The 23,580-nt window shown below is 38.7% G+C and overlaps 2 protein-coding genes across 34 annotated transcripts in view; one reads left to right on the top strand and one right to left on the bottom strand.

The window, feature by feature from the left end:
- Klc (kinesin light chain) overlaps positions 1-23,235 on the top strand; it is a 30,146-nt gene extending 6,911 nt beyond the window's left edge. For 5 of the 17 annotated variants that reach the window (XM_076426813.1, XM_076426811.1, XM_076426807.1 and 2 more), the window contains 6 exons: positions 62-227; positions 628-1,340; positions 1,420-1,623; positions 1,805-1,924; positions 2,085-2,206; positions 5,239-23,235. In XM_076426813.1, coding sequence (XP_076282928.1) covers positions 62-227; positions 628-1,340; positions 1,420-1,623; positions 1,805-1,924; positions 2,085-2,206; positions 5,239-5,359 — 1,446 coding nt within the window. In that variant the 3' untranslated portion in view covers positions 5,360-23,235. Of the gene's footprint in view, positions 1-61; positions 228-627; positions 1,341-1,419; positions 1,624-1,804; positions 1,925-2,084; positions 4,511-5,238 lie in introns of all 17 variants that reach the window. The other 12 variants (XR_013009202.1, XR_013009200.1, XR_013009203.1 and 9 more) reach the window with 12 other exon arrangements.
- The window catches only part of Spri (Src homology 2 domain-containing protein sprint), a 267,117-nt gene continuing 254,487 nt past the window's right edge, over positions 10,951-23,580 (bottom strand). For all 17 annotated transcript variants that reach the window (XM_076426790.1, XM_076426789.1, XM_076426792.1 and 14 more), the window contains 7 exons: positions 23,090-23,234; positions 22,783-23,012; positions 15,196-15,656; positions 14,428-14,559; positions 13,996-14,238; positions 13,369-13,561; positions 10,951-13,077 (listed from right to left, as the gene is read on the bottom strand). In XM_076426790.1, the coding sequence (XP_076282905.1) occupies positions 12,974-13,077; positions 13,369-13,561; positions 13,996-14,238; positions 14,428-14,559; positions 15,196-15,656; positions 22,783-23,012; positions 23,090-23,234 (1,508 nt within the window). In that variant the 3' untranslated portion in view covers positions 10,951-12,973. The remainder of the gene's footprint in view (positions 13,078-13,368; positions 13,562-13,995; positions 14,239-14,427; positions 14,560-15,195; positions 15,657-22,782; positions 23,013-23,089; positions 23,235-23,580) is intronic.

The following is a 23,580-nucleotide window of genomic DNA, read 5'->3' as shown; positions in this document are numbered from 1 at the left end:
TATCAAGTTCATCCAGGAAAGAACGGATTACAATTATAGTACTTGTGTGATTATCTTTTAGGTTGCCGCATTGGAAGAAGCCAACAAACATTTAGAATTCATGGAAGATATGAGACAATATGATCCTGATCCTCCCGCTGATGATGAGACCTCTAAAGATAGGCCGAAAAGAGATCCTGTTGTTGATTTGTTTCCGGATGATGATGTGGACGACCGAAATAGTAAGTGTATGTTCACTTTTCATTTCTATCGTCAAGTGCTCGAATCTCCTTTAAGTCTGTGTGAAAGTTACTTTCGAATTTTATTGTAATTTCCTTGACCCTTCGCACTTGGAGCTACTTTAACTTGAAAGTAAAACATTTCTTGCGGACCAAGATTAATTCTATTCTATATAATAATGGTACAGCAATTTCTAGTGGTGACTTCAAGTCGCCATTCGAGTGCCAAGGGTTTAAATCTGTTTTAAAGTCTGTTTTCTTGAAAGCATGGTTTAAAGGGTACTCAAAAACTTGTTGGCGGTATAATACTGATTATTGTTCCAGCGTATGAAAATAAAATTCTATCTTCACATAGACTTAGGTCATCGATAAGGTCCATCTTTTGCAAAGCTCATCATTTTGATTATAGCAATATCACCGACACCGCCATCACAATTTGCACAAGTGAACGCCGGATATGAAATACCTGCGCGCTTACGTACACTGCACAATTTGGTTATTCAGTATGCAGCCCAAGGTCGTTACGAAGTGGCAGTGCCACTTTGTAAGCAAGCGCTGGAGGATTTGGAAAAGACTTCCGGTCACGACCATCCGGACGTGGCGACGATGTTGAATATTCTTGCTTTAGTGTACAGAGATCAAAATAAATTTAAAGAAGCAGCGAATTTGTTGAACGACGCTTTGTCTATTCGAGAAAAGACACTAGGCGAAAATCATCCTGCGGTTGCTGCTACTTTGAACAATCTAGCTGTTTTGTATGGCAAACGGGGCAAATACAAGGAAGCCGAGCCACTGTGCAAGCGTGCCCTTGCGATCAGAGAACTGGTTCTTGGACGTGATCATCCGGACGTTGCGAAACAGTTAAACAACCTCGCGTTGCTCTGTCAAAATCAGGCGAAATACGAGGAAGTTCAACGTTATTATCAACGAGCACTCGAAATCTATGAAATGAAACTTGGCCCAGACGATCCTAACGTCGCGAAAACGAAAAACAACTTGGCGTCCTGTTTCTTGAAACAGGGGAAATACAAGGAAGCAGAAGTTCTGTACAAGCAAGTGTTGACCAGAGCGCACGAGAAAGAATTTGGTGCTATTGCTAGCGATAATAAACCAATTTGGCAGGTAAAGTAAGTTCCATAAGTCTTGCTTACGTAGGGTAGAACTCACGAAAGCATTTGTTACGTTATATTCTGAAACTCAGGTCGCCGAAGAACGAGAAGAAAATAAACTTAAAAATAAAGGAAATGCTCCCTACGGAGAATACGGTGGCTGGCACAAAGCAGCTAAAGTAGATTCTCCTACCGTAACGACTACTTTAAAAAATCTTGGCGCGTTATATCGAAGACAAGGGAAATATGAAGCAGCGGATACTCTCGAGGATTGTGCTCTGAGGTCACGAAAGGAGGTTAGCCGAATTTACTATGTTATTTGCACTTGTTCGAATGTTTTTACTGTATCAAAGTTTTGCTATAGTAGTACAGTAAAAGCAGTTGCTACTTAGACATTATTTTACGCTGCTCAGTCACGCTGCGAACGATTCATTTGATAAGCATACTTGTTGCTCAAGTTGTGCGTCTCTTTTGAAGCAGACATTGGAGTTCGTGAAGCAAGGAAAGGTCGCGCAAATTCTAGGGGAAGGAAAGGGATCGACAAGACGCGGTTCGCGATCCAGTTTAGCCAATAGCGAGCACGAGCAACACGACGAGGTACGTTGTGTTAGACAATAAGTGATATGTATACATATTAGTTGCACTGCATGTCGTAGCACACGAGTTAGTCGTCTACTATCTTTTTCTTCTTTCTTTTTGTTCTTTTTTCGTTATCCGGCCCGTTCTGACGAATTGGCGATACAACACACAATCACAGAGCTCACTGGCGCTGGCACAAAGGGCGCTACACGAAGGACAGTCTGGCCACCACGACGCTAGTTCTAACAAACCCGGTTTTAAAAACAAGATTTTTCAAGCTTTCGGGATTCACTCTTCCACGTAGGATTATCTTTCGTCTGTAGTATTGCTACTGTCGTTCAATTATGCCCGATCACTCAAAGATTTATCGGTGTATCACTCGAGGTCTGTGTACTCCCAGGGAGAGAGAGAGAGGTGATACTCAATCGTTGACGAACATTAATAAGGATTTATCGGAACGGTGCCTGTCTATGATTCGTCTTTATCGTAAAAACTGTCCCTGGATCGAAAGCTGCTACGGACACGACCCTAGCGACGACGCGTATTACTAGAAGGCATTAAGTGTGTAGTTGAATTGTAGGAACTAGCCTTTTTTTATGGCTATTCTGGGCATTTGATTCTATTTCCCGCTGCCAGGTATCCCGGTAACAGCACATCGTAACTGCACATTCTTTATTTTTTACATTTACGAGCGTTTCGAGTAACGTTTGTTGCTATTCCGTTCTGACCATCTCGAGAATATATTTCGTAAATATTGAAGCCTTTACAAAACACTTCCACACGTAAACTGTGATAATAATGCCTTTCGATTAGTTTCTTTTGGTGTTTTTTTTCTCAATTAAATGGAGCATTGCGGATATTTGTACATCATGTTGTTAGAAAATTAATCCGATTTCGGAGGAGGTGCTCTTAATTGAAGAATGCTATTCTTCGCATCACATTATTTATTTGTAACGACAATAGGACCGTGAAAACGTCTTACGCTTGTATACATAGCCATATAGAAAGCGATTAGACTAAACGATGCTTCCAGAATTTATTATTCTCATTACGGAATGTACAGTTTACTGTTTCACGCGGTACTCTTGGCTGACAGAAAGAGAGAAGGCGGTAATGGTAGAAATGAGAGAATCGAGCCATTACTTTTTTCCTGAAGCCAAAAATACTGTAAAAGCTACGCACACAAAGTACTATGAGCAGTTGATCCTTAGCAGCAGCTTTGCTTAACTATATAGTTCAGTATAGATTTGCAAAGGTGACCATTTATAACTATTGTGGAGAGATATTAATAGTACTATGACGATCGACAGGTGAACGAGTGAAGAAAACGCATTTATTATCTATGACAGATGCTTCATACAATGTTTTCTTACAGTTTATTCTGATTTTACTACGAACACATACATACACAACATACACACAACACACACACACACACACGTACACAATCATATACAACCTTTCCCGAGTTTTCCAGTAATTCGTATGATCACTTTGCATTCATTGTCCCTTTTATGTAATAATGCGTTTACTTTAAATTATAAATGCAAGACATTTTATCCGGCTTATGGTTACGTTGAGTCTTACCTTTTTAATATGATGACGATGTGAGGTGTCTCGAAAAATAATGTAATATTAACTGTTTCGTCTTGAGAGTATTATATATTTGTAAAGAATGGATACAACACGTGCAATTCAAGTTACTTAAATTTTGTGGAACAGTCTGTTTATCTCTTGCACCTAAATTAACTTCATTGTTTTAGAAGCATGCTAGACGGTACTAAATGGAATTATTCAACTCGAAGGGATGTACGTATGATTGAATAGCTTCTTGTTTGAATAATTCTATCGAAGACAATTTCTTTTTTTTTTTTATAAGCTGAGAAGTCAGTTTGAGTGCGAAAGATACACAGACTATTCTGCGCATATTTTATTATTATTGATATTATTTGAAATGAGTTTCATTTGCATAACAAGTGATTGTATATTTGAGAATGATACAATGGATAGATTTTACCTGTGAGGCACCTTGTATCCCAATTTTACTCGTTATAGACGACACTTTGAGTCTCCGTTTAAACGAAAGAACAAACAACTACATTGTTAGGCTAACGAATACGCAATGTAATGTTTGAATTTGCAATCAGTAACGAATTGAAATAATTTAATTTAAGTAGTGCCTTGATACTTTAACGAGCAAATGAATAAATTATTTTCTAACTGAAACAACGTATCCTATTTGTTATTTGATTCACATTCTTGGAAAGGACCCCGTGTACAGGATTTATCACATTCTCCATGTGTCTGTGTTTTATTACGATCATCTTTATTTTGTTATTGGTAATTATGTGTAGATACGTACCTTCTGTCGAACGAATCAGAGAATGTGTATAACCGGTTTGCATTATTAATTCTACTCGCACGCATTTGTGTTCTTAACCATCATTGTTACCAGTCGTTTTTCTTTTTCGATATCCTGTGTTGTCGTTTTGTTTCGCTTTGATTTGAGTACTCTGCGGGCCGGGACTTAGATAAAAGGATGTCACCTTAAGGAGTACGATTTCGTCTGGACCGGAAACGGAACAAAAGTAATTTATCTAACAGGTGCGTATCCGTAGACATACGTAGATCATATTCTATAATATTGTATATTTGTTTCAATGTTTTTCGTGTCGATGCACAGAACAGTCTTTTTTTCCGTTGTCATTACCAATAACCGCATACATTGTCCAACTTACACTCTTTTCCCACATTTTTGTTTGGTTTTTTTTTTAATTTTTATAGATATTACCTATACGCAAAACTTTCTTTCGAACTGTAACAAACACATTGTAAGAGTCGTATCACCTTGCGAGACATTAATTACTGCTCCCGAGCATGGTACACTAAACAATTACCATTTGTACATATACGAACACACTTTTATACGAGCAGTAATTGATTGTACTGTAAATGTTGATAGATCACATATTTGCTTGTTATACATATGAAATTTATGCAATGTTTTTTCAGCTTCTATAATATTGATCAGCGTTAACAAAAAGTCTCGTGTCTTCGGTGGAGATTCATGAGAAAAGTTCACCATAAAAGGAAGAGGGTTCTTGGTTAAGATAATGACAATATGTCAAAGATATTGATCACGAATAATTTATAGAATTACAGATCTACTTGTACTCTTCAAGTACCATTACAATTAAAAGAATATTTTGCAGTGTTGCAGTGGACTGCGTCTAATAACAGAAATGATTATTTAATGAAACGGAGCCGAAGACACGAGATCCGCAGTGTGACTCGAGGAGATCTTTCTAGAAACGTTTCTCCTTCTGTTGCAGGACAAGAAGTACTTCGTACGCACGCAATAAAGGATACTATGTAAGAAACATATGCGAATCAATAAGTTTGAATGACGTACAGGGCTCTGCATTGTTTAACACGCAAAGAAACAGTGTCTGATGTCCGCTACCTGTCTGGATCATTAAACGTATACAGCACATTCCAGCTGCTTTTAATCAGGCGCACCGTAATGAAGTACTTCATGTTGCTCAATTTAACCCGGTAACGATTGCAGCTTTGTGCTACGCGACTGATACAATTTGGTATAGCGAAATGGTTGCCAGGTAAATTGGTCTATCCTGCTTCGAATGTACCGTCTGGATCGGACGGATTCTGAACAGCTGAAAGAAAATGAAGAGATCATCGGAACAAGTTGCGCATCACCGAAAAGAGAACAGAAGAACGAAAACTATGAGTTGCTGACCTAAAACGACCGCGATGTATTCAGTTCCCTTCCGTATCGTACAGAACAGATCACCGAACGATGAAAACATTTAGAATGTCTGCGTATACATATCTTTTCGTTGCTCATGCATGCTACGATCACGATTACGCGACATGAATCATTCCATGAGCAAATTTGTTTCCACCAAAACGCCAATCGAAATGAAACTGTGTTTAGAGAAGTGCTTCGAAAGTTGCCGACTTCTTTAGCAATATACCTGAACGCTTCGGTCATGAACACGGCGAAAGAATCTTTTTACTTTTCCTGTCCTTTTCACTGTGAACAAAGTTTTATATATATACATATATCTGTATTGTTTCTGAATTCGATTGAGACCGAAGTTAACGCGTCTGAAAGGAGAAGGCAATATTCGAAGCATTCGCGTAAACAGTTAGGGGAAGGTTTATATGTCGCTTAGCATTAAATGTACTCTTTACACAACCATGCACATTAGAATTACGCGAGTGTATCATCATCATTCATCGTATTGAGACTAACGAGTTGTAACATGCTAGAGGGAAGGAATCGAGTTTTCTTTTTTCGTTTGTTCTACATTAAGTCGAGGCTAATCGCGTGGTGAATAATGGAGGACCGCATAGTCCGTCAGCAACGCTGATATCTTTGTCCAGTTAGGGGAACCGTATAATTTTAATATTTATACATATTAATTATATGTCACATATATATATATTTATGTAATTGAAATATGTAATTTATTTCTGCCTTCGATTCGTCGGATTGAGGATGTATGCGCAAACACGAAGGATATATATGTATGTATCATATTATATTATATATAATTATTTATCAAAAATAATTATATATCATATTATATATGTATACCATGTTAAGTCGAGGAGAAATTTAGAGACGCATTTAATTAGATTATTTTGCGAAATCAAATTAAACGTTTAACGCGCGGAACTGGGATTCTTTTTAAAACATCGCTTGCTTTTAGAAACAAGAATCACTGCAACTGGCTGTGAATGCTAAATATTCGTCGAGTCCGATTTTCGTCCGATGCGTTGCGTGGCTACGATAGGATGACAAAGACGATCATTTGAATTAGCCGATTCCTTGTCTACGTTTCAACGAGGTTCCATCTCCCAGTTCACAATTTTATAAATTTGATTCTTTCACTGTAACAGACGAACTTTCCGTAATGTCTCTTCGTACTACCCTCCGGTTTCATAGACCAAGAGTCATTACAGCAGGAAATATTAAAATAACTAACCATAGACCATCTTTTCATCGTCACAGCTCTAGTTACTTTACTTCGTTATTAAGTAAAGGGTAACTATATAGTTCCGTAATGAAAAGTTGTATGGTTGAGGACGATCTATGTTAGAGGTACTAACAATAAGAAGAATTTTGTATCGTTCTTCTTTCGCAATGCTTAGTACCTTTCGATCGCAATCGATCCCAGTGAAAGAGTTCAAAGGACAACGCTTTACCATCAATTTTAATTTCAATTCTGGAGCACATGTTACTGCAATGAATCTTACCTCTACTAACACGACTAAGAATCATTGCACTATCGTTCACAGTCATCATTCGCAGTCGTAGCGACGATGATTCGATTTCTATCTCGTGCAATTGTGCAATCCTTCGAAATGAAACGAAGGAGGACTCTCCTCTGTAACTCGACTGTTCGGTCTTGCGTTCATTTGATCATACTCTTTGTTTTCCTCTGGTCGTCGTCTTCTTCATCCTTTTCGTTTTGCGTTACACGTCTTCGTTTTTTTATCTTACATTCATGTGTGCTCTCATTACCCTCAAACATGCATTTACCGATACATGCATATTCTGCGCCTGAGAGCTTGATGGCCTAGAATTGGAATTTTGATTTCGCTTCGAGTAGAGTCGTTAATTATTTATAAGTAGAACGCAGCGATGCGTCCGGTTAAATAATTTTTAATGATCCAACAACCGAACAGCTTGAGTATTGTTTAAGGTGAATATTGCGTGCAATTGAACTAGCATTATTTTACACGGAAAATCGCACCGCACGTTTCTTCTATACAGATTTGTTTTTAAGTAATATGTATATGAAATAGCATGCGCGGCACGTGCAAGGGTATATGTATTGTATAAATGTCTTATAATTTTAGGTCATTCCACGTACTGTTTTGGATTTTTTTAGATTTCAATGTGTTATAGTCTTTAACGATATATGAACGTATCTCAAGAGATTTTTCAGACGTGTCAAATAAAGTGTCAACTATTTTCATTCAATTCTAACGGCTGAACTAATATCGTTTAAGACTATAACATATTCAAATTTGTGTGAAGAAAATCGGAAACAGTACTCCGAAAGGTGTCCGATTTTGCGTGGAATGCCCTTTTTCTAAATTTAAATTTTTACCGAAACGGAATATGTCTGCGCTATTTTTAATGTGTTTTTGGTTAGATATTTATTCTATTTATTAAACGTTCTCTGCATCATTTTAATGGTAGGGTTTTAATTTTAATTAGAAAATTCATTTCTCTTTTAATAATTATTTTTAAAACAATTAACCTCTAGATCAACGCGAACGGCTGATGATTCTATTTTAACAGTTGGAGGATAGATATTGTGATACAGTATTAGGATAAGATTTAGTGTCTCACTTACCGTCGCAAGGTAGAGCTGTTGCTCTCCTATAGAACAAGAAAACTTTGAGGTATTGTAGCTCTCAGGTGCGAGTACTATTACTTAAATAATATGTAAGTTTTGGTTTATAATAAATATTTCCAGTTGTAAACCTTATTCGTCTGCCTTTATCGCGCAGGGAAGGATGTTTACATAACCGAAGGCTATATAAAAAAGACAAATCATTTTTAAAATAACATTGTCTTGTACTCGTTCTCGGATATTATTAAACTATGCATTGCTGTAATATTTATATTAATTTTCACCCTTTCGATTTAATTGCTCTGATTTTACTCACTCTCTTTGTATAACTTCCTTCCAATATATTTTATTCTTCACCTTCGTTTCGGGTGTCCCATTTCGTTACACAATTACCCGAAAGAAATTGCAAACTACTTTGTGTATCAAATAAATTTTGTACAACATCAAAACTTTCGAAAGAGAATGTTTTCACTGGATATACATCATCGAAATCCATTTTCCTAAATTGTATGTGCTCGTTTGTAGGAAGTATTCGTACACCTTTTAAAGACGAATAACTTTCTCGGGTTCAATTTTGAAAAAGTTATTCAAAAGATATACGAATACTTTTCTACACCCACTGTAAGCAATTATGTAGACAGCGGATTTTATGCATTTACGACAAAAATGAGAACAGTAAAAACATTAGAAGAATTAAAAAATGTTGTTTGTTACGAGCCAGGGCCGCGAGCAGCACGAGTGGCCGGCGAAGGGTTGTTCACCTAAGAATATGATATAAATTTGTTAGTTAAGTAACGCGGACGAACCCAATGCGAAATTGGAGAGCCGCTAGGATTAAATTAATTTGCTATTGTACTTTCAGAGTTCTCGGGAGCAACTAGCGATCGCTGAATTCGCGAGATTGCTCTTGGTTATATCGAGGACGTTAGCAGTCAATCCATTTCTTGGCCAAAAGGCTTAAATAAAGATATACAGTAGCGGACAAAAGTTTAAGACCGCTCTAAAGAAGACAATAACTTTTTAAATATTGTACTATACGATTTGAACTTTTGTGGGAAGCTATAGAGCAATTAGTTTACTAAAGGATGTGAAAAGAAATTTTTTCAAAAATTGCAATTGATCGGAATTGTTGAAAAAATACTAAAAGTTGAATTTTTAACTTTTTTATGTGGGCCTATATTGAAAATTTAAAAAATACGTTTTGTAGATCTGTGTCAATTAAACATATTCTGAAAATTTCGTCAAAATCGGTCGATGTTGTGATGAGCTACAAACGTTGAAAGATGGTAAAAATTGCAGATTTTCCAGCTTTTCGGCAATAAATCGTGAAAATCTGCAATTTTTACCATCTTTAAACGTTTGTAGCTCATCGCAACATCGACCGATTTTGACGAAATTTTCAGAATATGTTTAATTGACACAGATCTACGAAGCGTACTTTTTAAATTTTCAATATAGGCCCACATAAAAAAATTAAAAATCATTTTTTAGTATTTTTTCAACAATTTCGATCAATTGCAATTTTTGAAAAAATTTCTTTTCACATCCTTTTGTAAACTAATTGCTCTAGCTTCCCAAAACAGTTCAAATCGTATAGTGCTATATTAAAAAAGTTATCGTCTTCTTTAGAGCGGTCTTAAACTTTTGTCCGCTACTGTACGCAATTTACTTCAACAACCTAAGCATCCCAGACATGTACATGAAAGACTCGAATAGTTCCCGTTATGCTATATGGGTAAGTATGATCCTTAACATTACAAATTTTTATATTGAACAAGGGCTGATAAAAGTTATACCAGAACTAGATATCAATTTATGAAATGCAGTGGAATCTTAATAATTCCAAGACTTCTCCTTTTCCTCGAGGCTTGGGTTATCATGTACTGTACCATGTTTATATGTAGACAAACTTATATTTCATTTAAAGTGTACTATAGAAGTACACCGTCTCTTTGTCAGGAAAAATACACTGTCTTTAAAGTGTATGGTTCCTTAACTCTTATGGGTTCTGAACACGTGCTTGAGACTGGTAACTTGGTACCTGTGCATGATATAGTCGGTACATGGAACACAATGAATCTATTAAGTGCAACAGCATGCTCAAAGGACCATCGGTAAGTAGCTTAAGATCTACTAGAACGTCTGTCTAATTTTAAAAAGATTTATGTACAAACATCTTTGTCGGTTTAAGGTATTCCCGTACAGAGGCACAAAACAAAATGTTACGGTCTCAATGGGAGAAAATGAAATTGGAGAACAAACGTTTGGTAGAGAGGGAGCCATAACACTTTCTGTGAGCAGTCAAAATATATTATCATGGAAATCAAAATTTAGCTGTTGCAGTCAATAGAGTGAAACAGCATCGTAATCTAAGATTAACCGGCTATTTCGAGTGTTAAAAAGTCGTTATAAATATCGACAGCCTGTTCATTAACGACGAATTGGTCGCCATCTTGGTCGCCAGACGGCACAAACGGTAAATAAGGAAAAGATAACCGTAGCGACGCGAAACGCAAGATGTTTTATAAGAGGCTGTCAATCTATTTTCAAACTATAACTCTTTTTTTTTCGTTTCCATGTCGCGCGGTTAACAGAATGATACATGATTGTGTGAGTTCTCCATGAGCACGGACGCCATTTTGTTCCATCCACTTCGAATTATAGAAAAATTTTTATTGAGCATAGTGTTACAGTTACAATAGTAATAATAATAATAATGATAATAATAATAATGGTGAAAGAGTAATGATAATTAATGATATACCTTTTTTTCAACAAATAAAAACTATCACGATCCGTTACACTTAATAAACTTTTACAAACTCCTTTTACAAACTCCTGATTTGTATCGGCTTGACTAGCATATTAGAAGCATTTAACGTTACAGTTAAATTGTAATCAATTAGAGGAAGATCGAAAGCACGTTTAATGCAGATAGAGGGTGAGGGGGTTGGTGAATGGTAAATTACGATATACAGGTATTAAAAATCGCTTTCGTAATAAATTAGGTACGATAGAAGAAATGTACATTCATAAATTGCTAATATCATTATTACACGTTAATGTATCGTGGGTTACAACATCGTTTCGTGACAATGACATGCGAGGCTGATTTGTACGAGTTTCTTTTTCAATAGTAAAATATTTCGTTCCTCTCTCTTTCTACCTCTCGCTCTTTCTACCACTTCGATTGCTTCTTCTTTCCATCTTATTCGAAAGCATTCTCGTTGTTCGCTCTTATTCTTTTAAAAAAATCAGTTTCGCGCTTGTCTGACAATATTCCACAGCCTTTAAAATGTCGGGGACCAAATCAGCCTGGCAAACTCCCCGAAACGGGAAGAGAGGGGAGGGGTATAAAGGATGAAGCGATACGCGCGTTAAGGAAATGTTCGACAAATATTAAAATATGTGTACAACTTCCAATAAATATGCGACGTCCGCCTTAAAGTACAGATTGCTTATCCAGTAATCCGCCACGTCTCGTACAAGTACTTAAAATAGAGTCTAAACTAGTCTTTCGTGCTCCGAGTCTAATTAATTTGTATCAAGGAGTCTCCTATCAATTACTCGATTATGATTCTGTAGGCTTGAGCTGCGTGGGAGGGATCACCTGAGCGTTTCTCATGTCTTTCAAAATAAATTTTACATTATTATCCACAATGTGAGCTGTCCGAAAGATTAGATGAAATACATTGTACATTATTACGACCAATTAGAAACTTCACTTGCAAGAAGAGAAAGAGTGAAAAAGAATTGCTAATTTGTTTAGAAGAATTATTTTCTTATAGATTTTATCAAGACTTTCTGGTGCTCCATTCCAGCTGCTTATCCTGTAGAAAATGTACTATGATTTCTCGCATAGTTGGCCTCCAGGACGTACTTAAACAACGTCCTCGATCCTAACTGCTTCACCAGACTGGATCGACAGTATATCTTCAGAGTTTCACGAAATATTGAATACTGAGTAACATACGATTCTCCTTATACCGATCGCGGAGAACAGATTTCGGAAATGATCTCAGTTGCCAATAAACGGAACCGATTGTACGGAGCGAGCTCCATTTGGCTGAGCCAACGTTCCAGCACCTGCTCGGAAGTAAAGTAAATCCGACTGAATGTTAATTGGCCGACTGTTCTGCTATTTTCGCTCGATAATTGATTCTTTAACCAGACTGAACTTTTTTCACGAGAAATATTCTGCTTCTCCGGCGTTCGAAGAAGCCTTTGAGAACATGAAAACCATGACGGAATGAAAAGCGACCAAACGACGATGAATACGTAATGACGCAGCGATGCTTGATACAATAGTGCACATTTAATTCACAGAAATCATCTCCTCGCTTAAGTGTCCGCGTTCGGTCCCGACTGCGGAGGTTTAAGCGTGCACTACTGTATGTAGCACTCGTAACGATACCGAATGCTGTGTTTGGTCACTTTTAAGTACTATAAATTGTCTGAGAAAATGATGTTTCCCGTTCGATAGTTATCTAAGACTGGCAGTGTTCGATGTATAAGATTGAATTACGTGGATTTGTGCTCGAGATTGTATCAGAATGACTACTAAAAATCGTTTCCCTCGTTTGGAATCGTGGGTTCCATTAGAACAATTTCTGAGATGGGTGCAGGAACAAAACTGACATGGTTTACCCTAAATGGTTTTTTGTTATGAGACACATTAAGAACTGGTTCTTGGCCAGGCAATCTTGGCGTCGATTCGCTTGTACGCGAAAAGGCAGTGAGAGAGCTCTTGGGGACACTCGTGGTCGCCAAGTAGAGTTTCTGCAACAGAAACATTTATGTTAATTATATTGATCATGATTCGATTACAGTTTAGAATATTTGTCAGTAGCGGGTACAGTGTTTTCTCGACAAATGTCCCAAATGACTGGCCTTCAAGAGGGTAGACTCGATTCCAGGATTGCAAGGGTGCGGGATGCGCGTTCTCATTTCTCAATAGTGCAAAGATGGAGCTTTTCAGTAGTCAAAAGCGCTAGAAACATCCCGGGCCCTTGCAATCTTGAAAAAACGAATCTACTCTCTTGAGGGTGAAAGCATTATGTGAACATTTACCTTCTCCTTGGACCAACTTGAACAGCCCGTAGTCTTGGGGGTTGGTACACCGTATCTTATGCGCGAGAATACGACAAATCTCTCTGGTGTTCATGTTGGGCCGCACAGGAAGGGTTCTGGTGTTCAAGGATCCGTGTAGTTCATCTGGCACTAAGATTCGTAGTACGGATGAACAGTCCGGTGTTCCACAGCCCTGAAAACGATAACGTGAAAACGTTTCGTTGATTCGGTTGTAAATCGTTCCTTATACGTTTGCGTCTACTTTATAAAATTGTACAGTGTTCACTTTCTTCGACGTTACAGCCGGAAACAATGGAAATTATATACAACAACCGAACAGATCACACATTAGCTAGGGAACGAATCTTTTTAACGTCTCAAAAAAGTTGTTAAAACCGTTTAGTCCAATTTTGAAAAAGTTATTCGCTTTGAAAAGGTGTACGAGTACTTTCTACACTCACTGTAAGTAGTTAGAAAATATTCTGCACGTTCTTTTTCACAACTAATGGAAAGGCTTAACGTTAAAAAATATTGTTAAATAAAACAGTGAATAATCCTCATCATCTATTATACAATTGTAAGAATGATCCGCCATCCGAGGGTTGAAAATAGAGATCATGTACTAACATTTAATGTAGACATAGTTCCCTGGCTAGACTTGAACGTCTTCAACACGTGCACTGCGCTGGACAGCGTCGTCAGATAGTATCCTCCTTCGCCGGTGAGAAGAGATGGATGAAGCAGACCCCACATGTACTCTGCTTCCACTTCGGCGTCCACAACTTTGCCACGGACCAGGACCCAAACAAGAAGAGGTAGAAGATCATCTGCTCCCAGCGTCACGTGTCTCCCAGAGTTTGCATGTTTCACCTGGAAAGCATAGTTAAATAAAAACATTACCCAATCTCCAATAAAAGCTAGGATCTCCAATAGAAAATAATATTATAGTATTTTTAAATTCTTCTAATATTTTCACTGCCTGAAATTGCATCGATTCATTTTTGTCATAAATGCATAAAATCCGTTGTCTAGAAATAAATGTTGCCCAAGAACACTTACAGAATTGAAGATCGCAGAAATGGCTGCCAGCAAGTTCTCCAGCTTATCCAGAGGCGAATCCGATTTCTGAAGTCTGTCTATATACTTGAGGATCCGCTCCAGGCTTAAGTCTGACGGCGCTATGATCTTTGGCTGGAATTAAGAACAGTATTTCGTGAAGATTAGATTTGGTCTCTCTCAGGATAATAGTCTTAAGGACTACCAATCAATGATCTCTCAGCAAACTTTCTGGGAAGATAAAGAAGGAACAGCTAAGATACGTCGATCACAGATAACTCAAACTATCTGCTACTACAAACTTCTCAACGCAAATAATCTTGAAGAGACGATAACACGATCAATCTTTATTTCCAGACTTCGATATCTAAACAATTCTCAGTGAAAACAGAGCACGGGAATTCTGTCGGAAAAAGTGTTCTGCTACAGCAAATGAGGTAAATCAGTGACACGTATAAATTACCTCTAGAATTTATAAATATATATTTCTTTATGTAATGACTAGACTACGGATCTTTATGCAAAATAAAAATTGTCTTCATCGATTTTAACAGAGATTTTGACACCTTCAATTTGTCAAATTCTCCAATAATTTCGAATCTCATCTTCTCAATTTTGCTATAAACGCATAAAGATCCGCAGTGTAGTAATGACTATTTAAAAAACAAATTTGTATGCCAAATCTATCATTCGAAATAATAAAATTATTCGTTTCTATCTATCTATTGTTCCCCAGCCCTGCAGTCAACGAAGTGTTTTGCCTTTACTCACTCGAACACCGAGGTCCTGCACGTGTTTCCCCTGGGCGTGCTGTATGTTCTCGGCTAGGGTCTGCAGGGAGCCAGTGGCCGCATAATGCTCGACAAACAGTCTATAGACATGTTCCCTAAGCGGTCTGACCACGAGGCCCATCATCACTCCCTCCAGAATTGCGTCCAGGTTCAAGAACTCATTTGCCTTCAATTTCACCCTTTCTTTCTCGACTTCTTTCTCGAACTCTCTCTCGCCGTGCTTCACCAAGTAGTTCTTCATCCCGGACATAAACTGCCGCATGTTTCTCATGACTACGTGCGGACTGGCCTCTTTGCCTTCCTTCGTGCACTGGATGAAATTGTCGATGTTCTGAGAGAAAGTGGTAGTCTTATCCGCGGCCAGCTGAAGGGCGTAGGACCTGATCGTGGATCCGGAGCCGCCATTGTCCCGGTTCTTCAGGGCTTGCAACCTTGGCGGTGCTGGAAAAGAGAAAAATGATAAATTAGAACATTTCCGAGACACAGGATCGCTGGTTTCAGGTGTTTTACGTCTCCGTAGTCCCGTGACCAGGAGATAGGGGATTTCTATGGAGTAGTCAATGAAGCTTCAAGATCTTGTTCAACCTGATATCTGTGCACACTTCCCCGTGCACGCAGTCTTATCTTATCGACGATGAACTACTCTATTGGTGTATGGGATTCGAAAATAGCCGAAATAAGCTCAAGACAATGGAAATATTTATCTAGCCAATGAAGCTTCAAGAATACGATCAAGATCTTGTTGAACCTGATATGTGATGATGTGTAAACTTCTCTGTGCACCCAGTCTTATCCTATCGACGACGAACTACTCTATTGGTGTATGCGATTCGAAAATAGCCGAAATAAGTTCAAGACAATGGAAATATTTATGTAGTCAATGAAGCTTCAAGAATACGATCAAGATCTTGTTGAACCTGATATGTGATGATGTGTAAACTTCCCTGTGCACGCAGTCTTATCTTATCGACGACGAACTACTCGATTCTATGGGATTCGGAAATAGCCGAAGCACGCTCAAGACAATGGAAATAGACGTTATCTGTCCACGCGACTTCTTTAATTTTCTTTCGCTATCGAGAGACGTTCGTTTGATAATTCAAGTTTGATGATTCTTCAAGGAACATCGTGTTTGATACACATGTACATTTACAGTTCAAGCTTACATGTAAGAATGTTAACGCCGTCCTGTATCTTCCTGCAGATGCGCTGGAACCACCTTCCGATCTTCTGGAAGGCGCCTTTCGTCTTCGAAGAGAAGCTCCTCCTCCCTTCGTAGCGGACCACCATCGAGCAATTGATCATATTTTCGGCCTCGTCAACTTTCCCCGTCATTATTACCTCTTAAATATGATCTAGCTTAGTTATCAACTATAATACTGTTGGAAACCTTCGAGTCTTCTCGGATTCTTCGGAGATTCGAAGGCGACGTAACGTTAAAGTTTCAGCCTTGTTCTCTGGTCAGTCTCTTTACTGTCTCCTCTTCATCAACGAGGATAAGAGATTACTGCTCTGAAACGGTCGCAGTCGACATTATGTGAATACTATTCGAAACAGAATCTCCGATCGTCCTTTCCAAGAAAATGTCCATGTGAATGTCTTTATCAAAGCGGCAGTATCGCGAAGAAATCGCACGGCCTATCTTTGAAGAGAGCCACTAGCAAGGCTGTTTCAGCCGAACGATATTATCGAGCGGAATCCGCGTTCAATCGCCGGCAACGCTGATCTGCCAGGACTCCCAGACGTCTCTGACCGGAGACAACTGTTTTATCTTTGCTAGCATAGAGTTCCACAGCTGAATGAACGAAAACTTTCTTCCGCCGACCAAATACTCCGGAAACAATTTCTCTTCGTGAATATACGAGCTGGTTGCAACTGGAATCGCTATCTCCCGTCCTCTAATCAATCATTATCGATGTACATATTCGAAGATTATATTATCGGGCGAATCAAGAGATTCCCGCTAGATCGTCCGGTAGCGTTAAGTAGACGAGCCTTGGAGTTTTGTTGTTCTCCCATGGATCTTCTTGCACTCGTGATCAACGCGATCGGAATGCTCGATGTCGGACACTGGATCGAATAATAGAGAACAAAGCTTCTTTTGTTGAGATTCAACTAGATTTCCGCGTTCCATGGATTATCATGTAATTCACAATAGTCTAGCTGTTCGTTTCCCGTGATACTAATTCTTTCTTTTTTTCTTCGTTCTAGAACAACTCACTGCTTTGGAGCGTCGCGAATGGTTCACGAGGACCATCACAGTTCGAACTGACCGAATGATCGAGCTGGGCCTAGCAGAAGCCTTAGCGAAGCTACACCGACGATGGACTGGCAGAGACTGAGGAATCGTCGTCCGCTATCGGCAAAGGTAGCCGGGAAAACTGACCGTATTCAGTTCTTCGTCACTCTTCAAGCTTGCGGCTCGCAGAGTCTCCGGTCTGGGGGGTACACAGGTTGCACTAATCCGTCGTAATCGTTTGCGAGTGGGGGGCGGCAGGCCTCTGGAAGCCTCTTCTTCGGGTCAGAGCCGATTTTATGCATTTATCACAAAAATGGATACGTGTAACTTAAAAATCTACTGTTTTATACGAATTTAAAAATACTGTTATGTTATTTTCAACCCATTGAACATATTGAGAGAGAAAATCTATTTCCATGTCGCTCCGCCTTGTTGCAATTCAGGTGGAACATTATTATTTTGCATAAAGATCCGCTTGGATCTATAGATTCTATCCAGAAAAAGATATACAGTGGCGGCCATATGTTTAAGTACACTCTAAAATAGACGATAACTATTTTAGTATTCTACTATACGATTTGAACATTTTTGGGAAGTTACAGCAATTAGTTTACTACGGGATGTGAAAAGAAATTTTTTCAAAAATCCGATTTGTTGAAAAAATAGTAAAAGTTGCATTTGCAACTTTTTCATGTGGGCCTATATCGAAAATTTAAAAAATACGTTTTGTAAATTTGTGTCAATTAGACATATTCTGAAAATGCAACTTTTAGTATTTTAAGCTGTAGTAAACTAATAGTTCTAGCTTCCTAAAGAAGTTCAAATCGTATAGTACAATATTACAATAGTTATCGTCTTTTTTAGAGCGTACTTAAACTTATGGCCGCCACTGTATATATGTTCTTTTTCGTTAATATGTTCATGTATTGTTTATGCTGCATAAACCATACTTGGTTTAAAGCATTACATAAATAATAATAATAATATGTTCTTTTTTCCCGAATTGATACTAAATGAATATCTTCCCGATATTCAGACCTCTGAACTTTCAATACTTTCCTCCCTCTGCCTCCCCTCCACGGTGTCACATCGAGCCGCGAAGAGAATAGAAGTCTCGATAAGAAAAAGAATGGCTCAGATAAAGAGTTCATCGGTAATTGTTGTTTATTCCATCTAACGAGATAGAGGGGCAATCTGTAGTATGTGTTTCTTCTGTATATCTCGATGGATATCTTCCGATGACAGATATACAGACACGTGAACAGCCTATGGATCGTGTGTCTCACGTTAAGATTAAAAACGATATGTAGGAGACACTAATCCGTCGCGGGGAGAACGACCTTGATTACTGATCAATTCTAATTCATGCACGAGTCTCCGCGATTAAATTTTCACAGATATTCTGTAATTAGACTGCGACAGAAGGGCTTCGATCACTAGACTGAGGATTTAAAATTAGTAATTTTGAACCTGTTCGATTATTCGAACAATTGGTTCCTTCTTGAAAATTCAACAAATGCAAAATATCACAGTCTTCGAACTTGAATAACTTTAACCAGACAAACAATAAGAAAGCGAAAATTGCTGAAAACTTCTATGAAAATAACATCTTCGTCACGTATAAACGATCCTAATAGGCGAGCGATATTTCAGAACCGGTGAAGAGAAAAATGAGTATTACTTTGCTTTCAATGAATAACAACGCTACACGAGTACATGATTAAAATAAATAAAACTGGTACACTGTTCATATATTCGAATAGAGACAACCAAAATTTTTCATCTAACTCAAGATTTGCAATTCCAGGCAAATACTCCATTGTGCCCTCGGTTGAAGTTTGAACAAAGGAAGAATATGGCCGTATTCTAGGATTCTTCCTCTTCGAGGCGGAGCCACCGACGAGATTCGTCGGTCGGGACGGGTCAGGTCGGTGAAGAACGGTAAAGGACTCAGGTATGTAATTGCTTACTGACCGACCGAATCGACGTGCTCGGGAAAACCAATGTCTTCTGTACCTTAGTTAGTACTTACGTTCATTATGTTGTAAGAAATGGGTTTCCCTAAAATAAACATTTTACTACTTTCGACTTTACTACTTTATATTAGGTCGTTCGGAAAGTCATTTCGTTTTCCCAGAAGCAAATGAAAGCCAACTTTTGACCATTTAGAAGAAGTTTTATGACATTTTACAATAAGCGACTCGAGTGCTAAGGGATAATAGTTGCTGTACTACTTTATTCGTATTTCAAAATTGAAATATACGAAATCTCGCTACATTGCGTTTTCCTGTAGAGTTCACTGTCCGCGAACTATCTCGGGAAAACATCGTTTCACATGCGTAGGGCATAAGAAACTATTCAGCCAACTCGTTGCAATTTCCATGAAGTTCTGGTACACGGCGTATTGGCGGTTTCAGTCATGAATAGTATAACGGACGGGGCAAGCGATAAACCGAACGGTAATGGCCAGCTTTGTCAACAAATTGGAATAGTTTACGAGGCGTTCGCCATTTGAATATCAAGCTCGTCTGTTGCGCATTGTTGCCGCAGGTGTTCATCATCCCCAAAGTTTCGGTGTAGTTTTAGAGGGGCAGGGGTGAGATATTAGCTCGGATGAGTTTGATGCGCGATCCGTGACGCCGAGATCCATTTAAATTAGGATGGTAAAACTGGCCAAATTTTAGAGTACATTATTCTTTCTAGAAAATGTCTGCAAAACTAGAAACACTGTTCAACAAATTTCTTTCTTCGAATCTTTATTTTTCCCAATTAATGTATTAAAATAAGAACTTTAACAAATATTCCAGAGTTTTTCAGATATTTTAAAAATCTAGAACGGTAAACAAATTATTCGTGGCGAAATCCAATCCGGATTCTGCGCGTTCGTTGCAAGAAACAGGAGCCATTTATTTTCTGATTTAATAATTTTAGTAGAGGTTGGAAGCAATGTACCAATGCAACTCCTCATTTTTGTCACAAACGCATAAAATGCGTCTGTCAATTATCTACGCAGAAATCTTCGAGATCAAACAGTGTGTTGCAGAAAGTCACGCGATCTGAAGACCATGTGGAACGTCAATCGAGAACGTCACAAAACATGCGTAAATTATCCCCGCGATTTAATAATACCGATGCGCCACATTCAGCAGATAATTTAGCGAAAAAACGTCAGTAACGAGGTTACGCTATCGAAATCGATCAGACCGTAGTACGCGAATGAGTCCTCGGTAGAAACCTTTAAGATAAATCCCGTCGTACACAATTCAGTGTAATCGTTTCCGCAACGCGTGTCGCGTTCATACGTCATTTGCAACGAGACATAACATTCGCCGATCGCGAAGCGTACAACTTCGGTTGCAAATCTTTTGTCTACTCCGCGAAGACGCTGGCGAGCGTCCCCTTTTCAATTTCCTTTTCCATTTTTACGAACAACATTTTACGAGAGTCCCGGTAAGGGCAACAAAGCGCTAGATGGGGATTTTCCAAGGGGCTGCACCTGTCACAATGCGATCACGTGATCTAATGGTGCAGGTCAACGTCTTCGACGTTCTGTCCCTTTATTACAAAGGCTTAGCGATCTATCTGGGGTTCGTTTTCAATGCGTCATAAAACCCTGCCAAACTGGCATTATCCCCAAACTGCCCGCGGACAGTTTAACAGTTAGGAAATTCATTTTGCAGGGTGTACAAAGCATTCGTACACCGCTTAAATACGAATTACTTTTTCCAAATTGAACCCAACAGCTTGGGTTTACTAGCTAATGTGTAAATAAATGTTTTAAAAATAGTTAGTAGTCGCAATTGCGAGGGAAAAAGTAAAGGTGACGATTTTCGAATTTTTGATTTGTGCTTGTAATGAAAATTTCAAACATGTATTATAGTTTGTAAATCTAAGTAAGTTATACATATACAAAAACAAAGTTTGGGCATTGTAAGATGTATAAATCCGTAAATTTAGGGTTCGCAATTCATTTAAATCGCGGATGCTTAAAATTTTTGTATTCGGGAACGAAATGTACATTCTCGATGTCGTCAATATGTGTCGTCATTACGGTAGGATGATTGTACATTGTATACGAGCAATTTGATAGCGTATCTGAGCGCTTTCCGGTATGTCAGAGACAATCGGAAATAAGGAGGGACTAGAGGAATAGCGTCGGTGACGAATAGTATGATCGTAAATCGGAGCACAGGAGAACCATGACCGTATTTTAGTGCGTCTCAATCTTCTTCTCACAGAACGGAGGCCCGATCATTTCGCGATCGAGGCGCATTATTCTGCCAACTGACGCATCCCGCGAACAATTCTTTCTTCCCCAACACGATTACCAGGGAGTCGCGCGTGCATCATTCGGCGTGACCTTCTCCGACGCAGTCTCCGATACACTCGCTGCATGCGGCAATGCACTTACTGTTGCCCCGGGTGAATCATTCAGCCGACACCGCGAGCGCACTTGTCCGTAAACAATGTTACGCTTCAACGAGGATTGTGTACCCGGGAATCGGTCGAATTCATTGATGAACAATTGCAAGGTTCGGACAAACATTCTCTGTCTGGCTTTCCAAACGAATTTCCATCGACCAACGAACGCTTTATTCCCAGTTTAGCGATAACAAAGTCAGAGGTTACTTAAGGTCGCGTTATTAATATGTCTAAATGCAATTTTAATGCCAACTAGAATATGATAAAAATATCGGTGACCTTGAAAAATCCGGAAAAAAATAACATTTGCATAGCATTCACCTTGAGATACCATTTAGATCGCATTAAGAACATTTGTTATGTCGTACAAAATAACAGAGATATTTAGGTATATAGATCATCCTGTATATACTGCTCAAAAAAGATTTGAGTACACACTTTTCGAGCAACAATGAATATATTCTTGTGTACCATGTTTTTCTGAACTTTAATGTGCAAATTTGGAAGATGTATGTTTTTATCTTTAATTTATCGAAGTCGATGTAAACTTTATTGGTAGTGGTATGCAGTGAGAAAGGTGTCAACTTGTTTGTTCACATGATCCCGACACGTGGACAAACACAAACGACTTCTAGCCGGGCATTTGCATTTGTTATCGGCCGTGAACTTTATTGGATAAGCCATCTGTTGTGCAATATATTAATTGAAACGTCATCGGGGCTTCGCTAATTATTACGTACCGCGATCTTCGTCTACCTTTTTTCTTTTGTCTGCACGTGATAAAAGTAATAAGGAAAAATTCTCGTAAACCGGGGTTCCACTCCAGGAACAGTGATAAGGAACTAATGATCATAGATGATCAATATTACAACAATAATCAGTTTCATATCATCTAAGAATACTCACACAAGAGGGAGTCCAGCCGCTCCTTGATGCTCTTGCTTTTGTTCATCCTCTCCACATCGCTTTCGTCCGTTTCCAGCGGCGTTTCCCACTCGGAGGAGTCATAGGTTTGCTCCTTTCTGGAGTCTGCGAGGTCCTCTCTCTCGTTCCTTTTCTCGACGTTGTCATAGGAGGAGTTTCTGTCACTGTACAGCGACTCCGACGTGTCTGGTGGCTTCAACAACTCTGGGTACCTGTTGGGGGCCAAACAGGAAAATTAAATATAATAATTACTGTCGTCGTTCAATAATTACTTTCGTCGAACACTCACCGTTGGAGAATGATACTCTGAACGGTCAAAGTGTTCCCAACAACGTCCCTGTCGCACTCCTCGTCCGGAAACGTTCTGGCACCGTTATCGCCCTCGTAATCCGCATCACAGTCATAATCTGGCTCGCAGTCCTCCCCTTCGTTCCCTAAACAAGATCATCAACCGATTATCAGCGATATCGTGTTATTTCCATAATCGATTAATCTGGCGCGCGTTCAACGAAATTAAAACATTTGCCTCCGCCTCTTTGCGAATCGATAAGCAAGATAACAGTAACTGATAACTAGACAGCGGATCTTTATGCGAGATTAAAATGTTCTGCCTGAATTACAACAGACTGGAATACAATAGAAATTGATTTTCTTTTCAAACTCTGTTTTAAACGCTTCTAATGTTTTCACTTTTCAAGTTAGATCGAAAAAAATGATCTGATGCAATTCATTCAAAAGAATCGTACAATAATTCAAGACTACCTACTGCGGCGTGAATTA

The sequence above is a fragment of the Lasioglossum baleicum genome, chromosome 7, assembly GCF_051020765.1.
Source record: "Lasioglossum baleicum chromosome 7, iyLasBale1, whole genome shotgun sequence".
In the NCBI taxonomy this organism is placed as follows: Eukaryota; Metazoa; Arthropoda; class Insecta; order Hymenoptera; family Halictidae; genus Lasioglossum; species Lasioglossum baleicum.
This window is presented reverse-complemented; position numbering and strand designations above follow the sequence as displayed.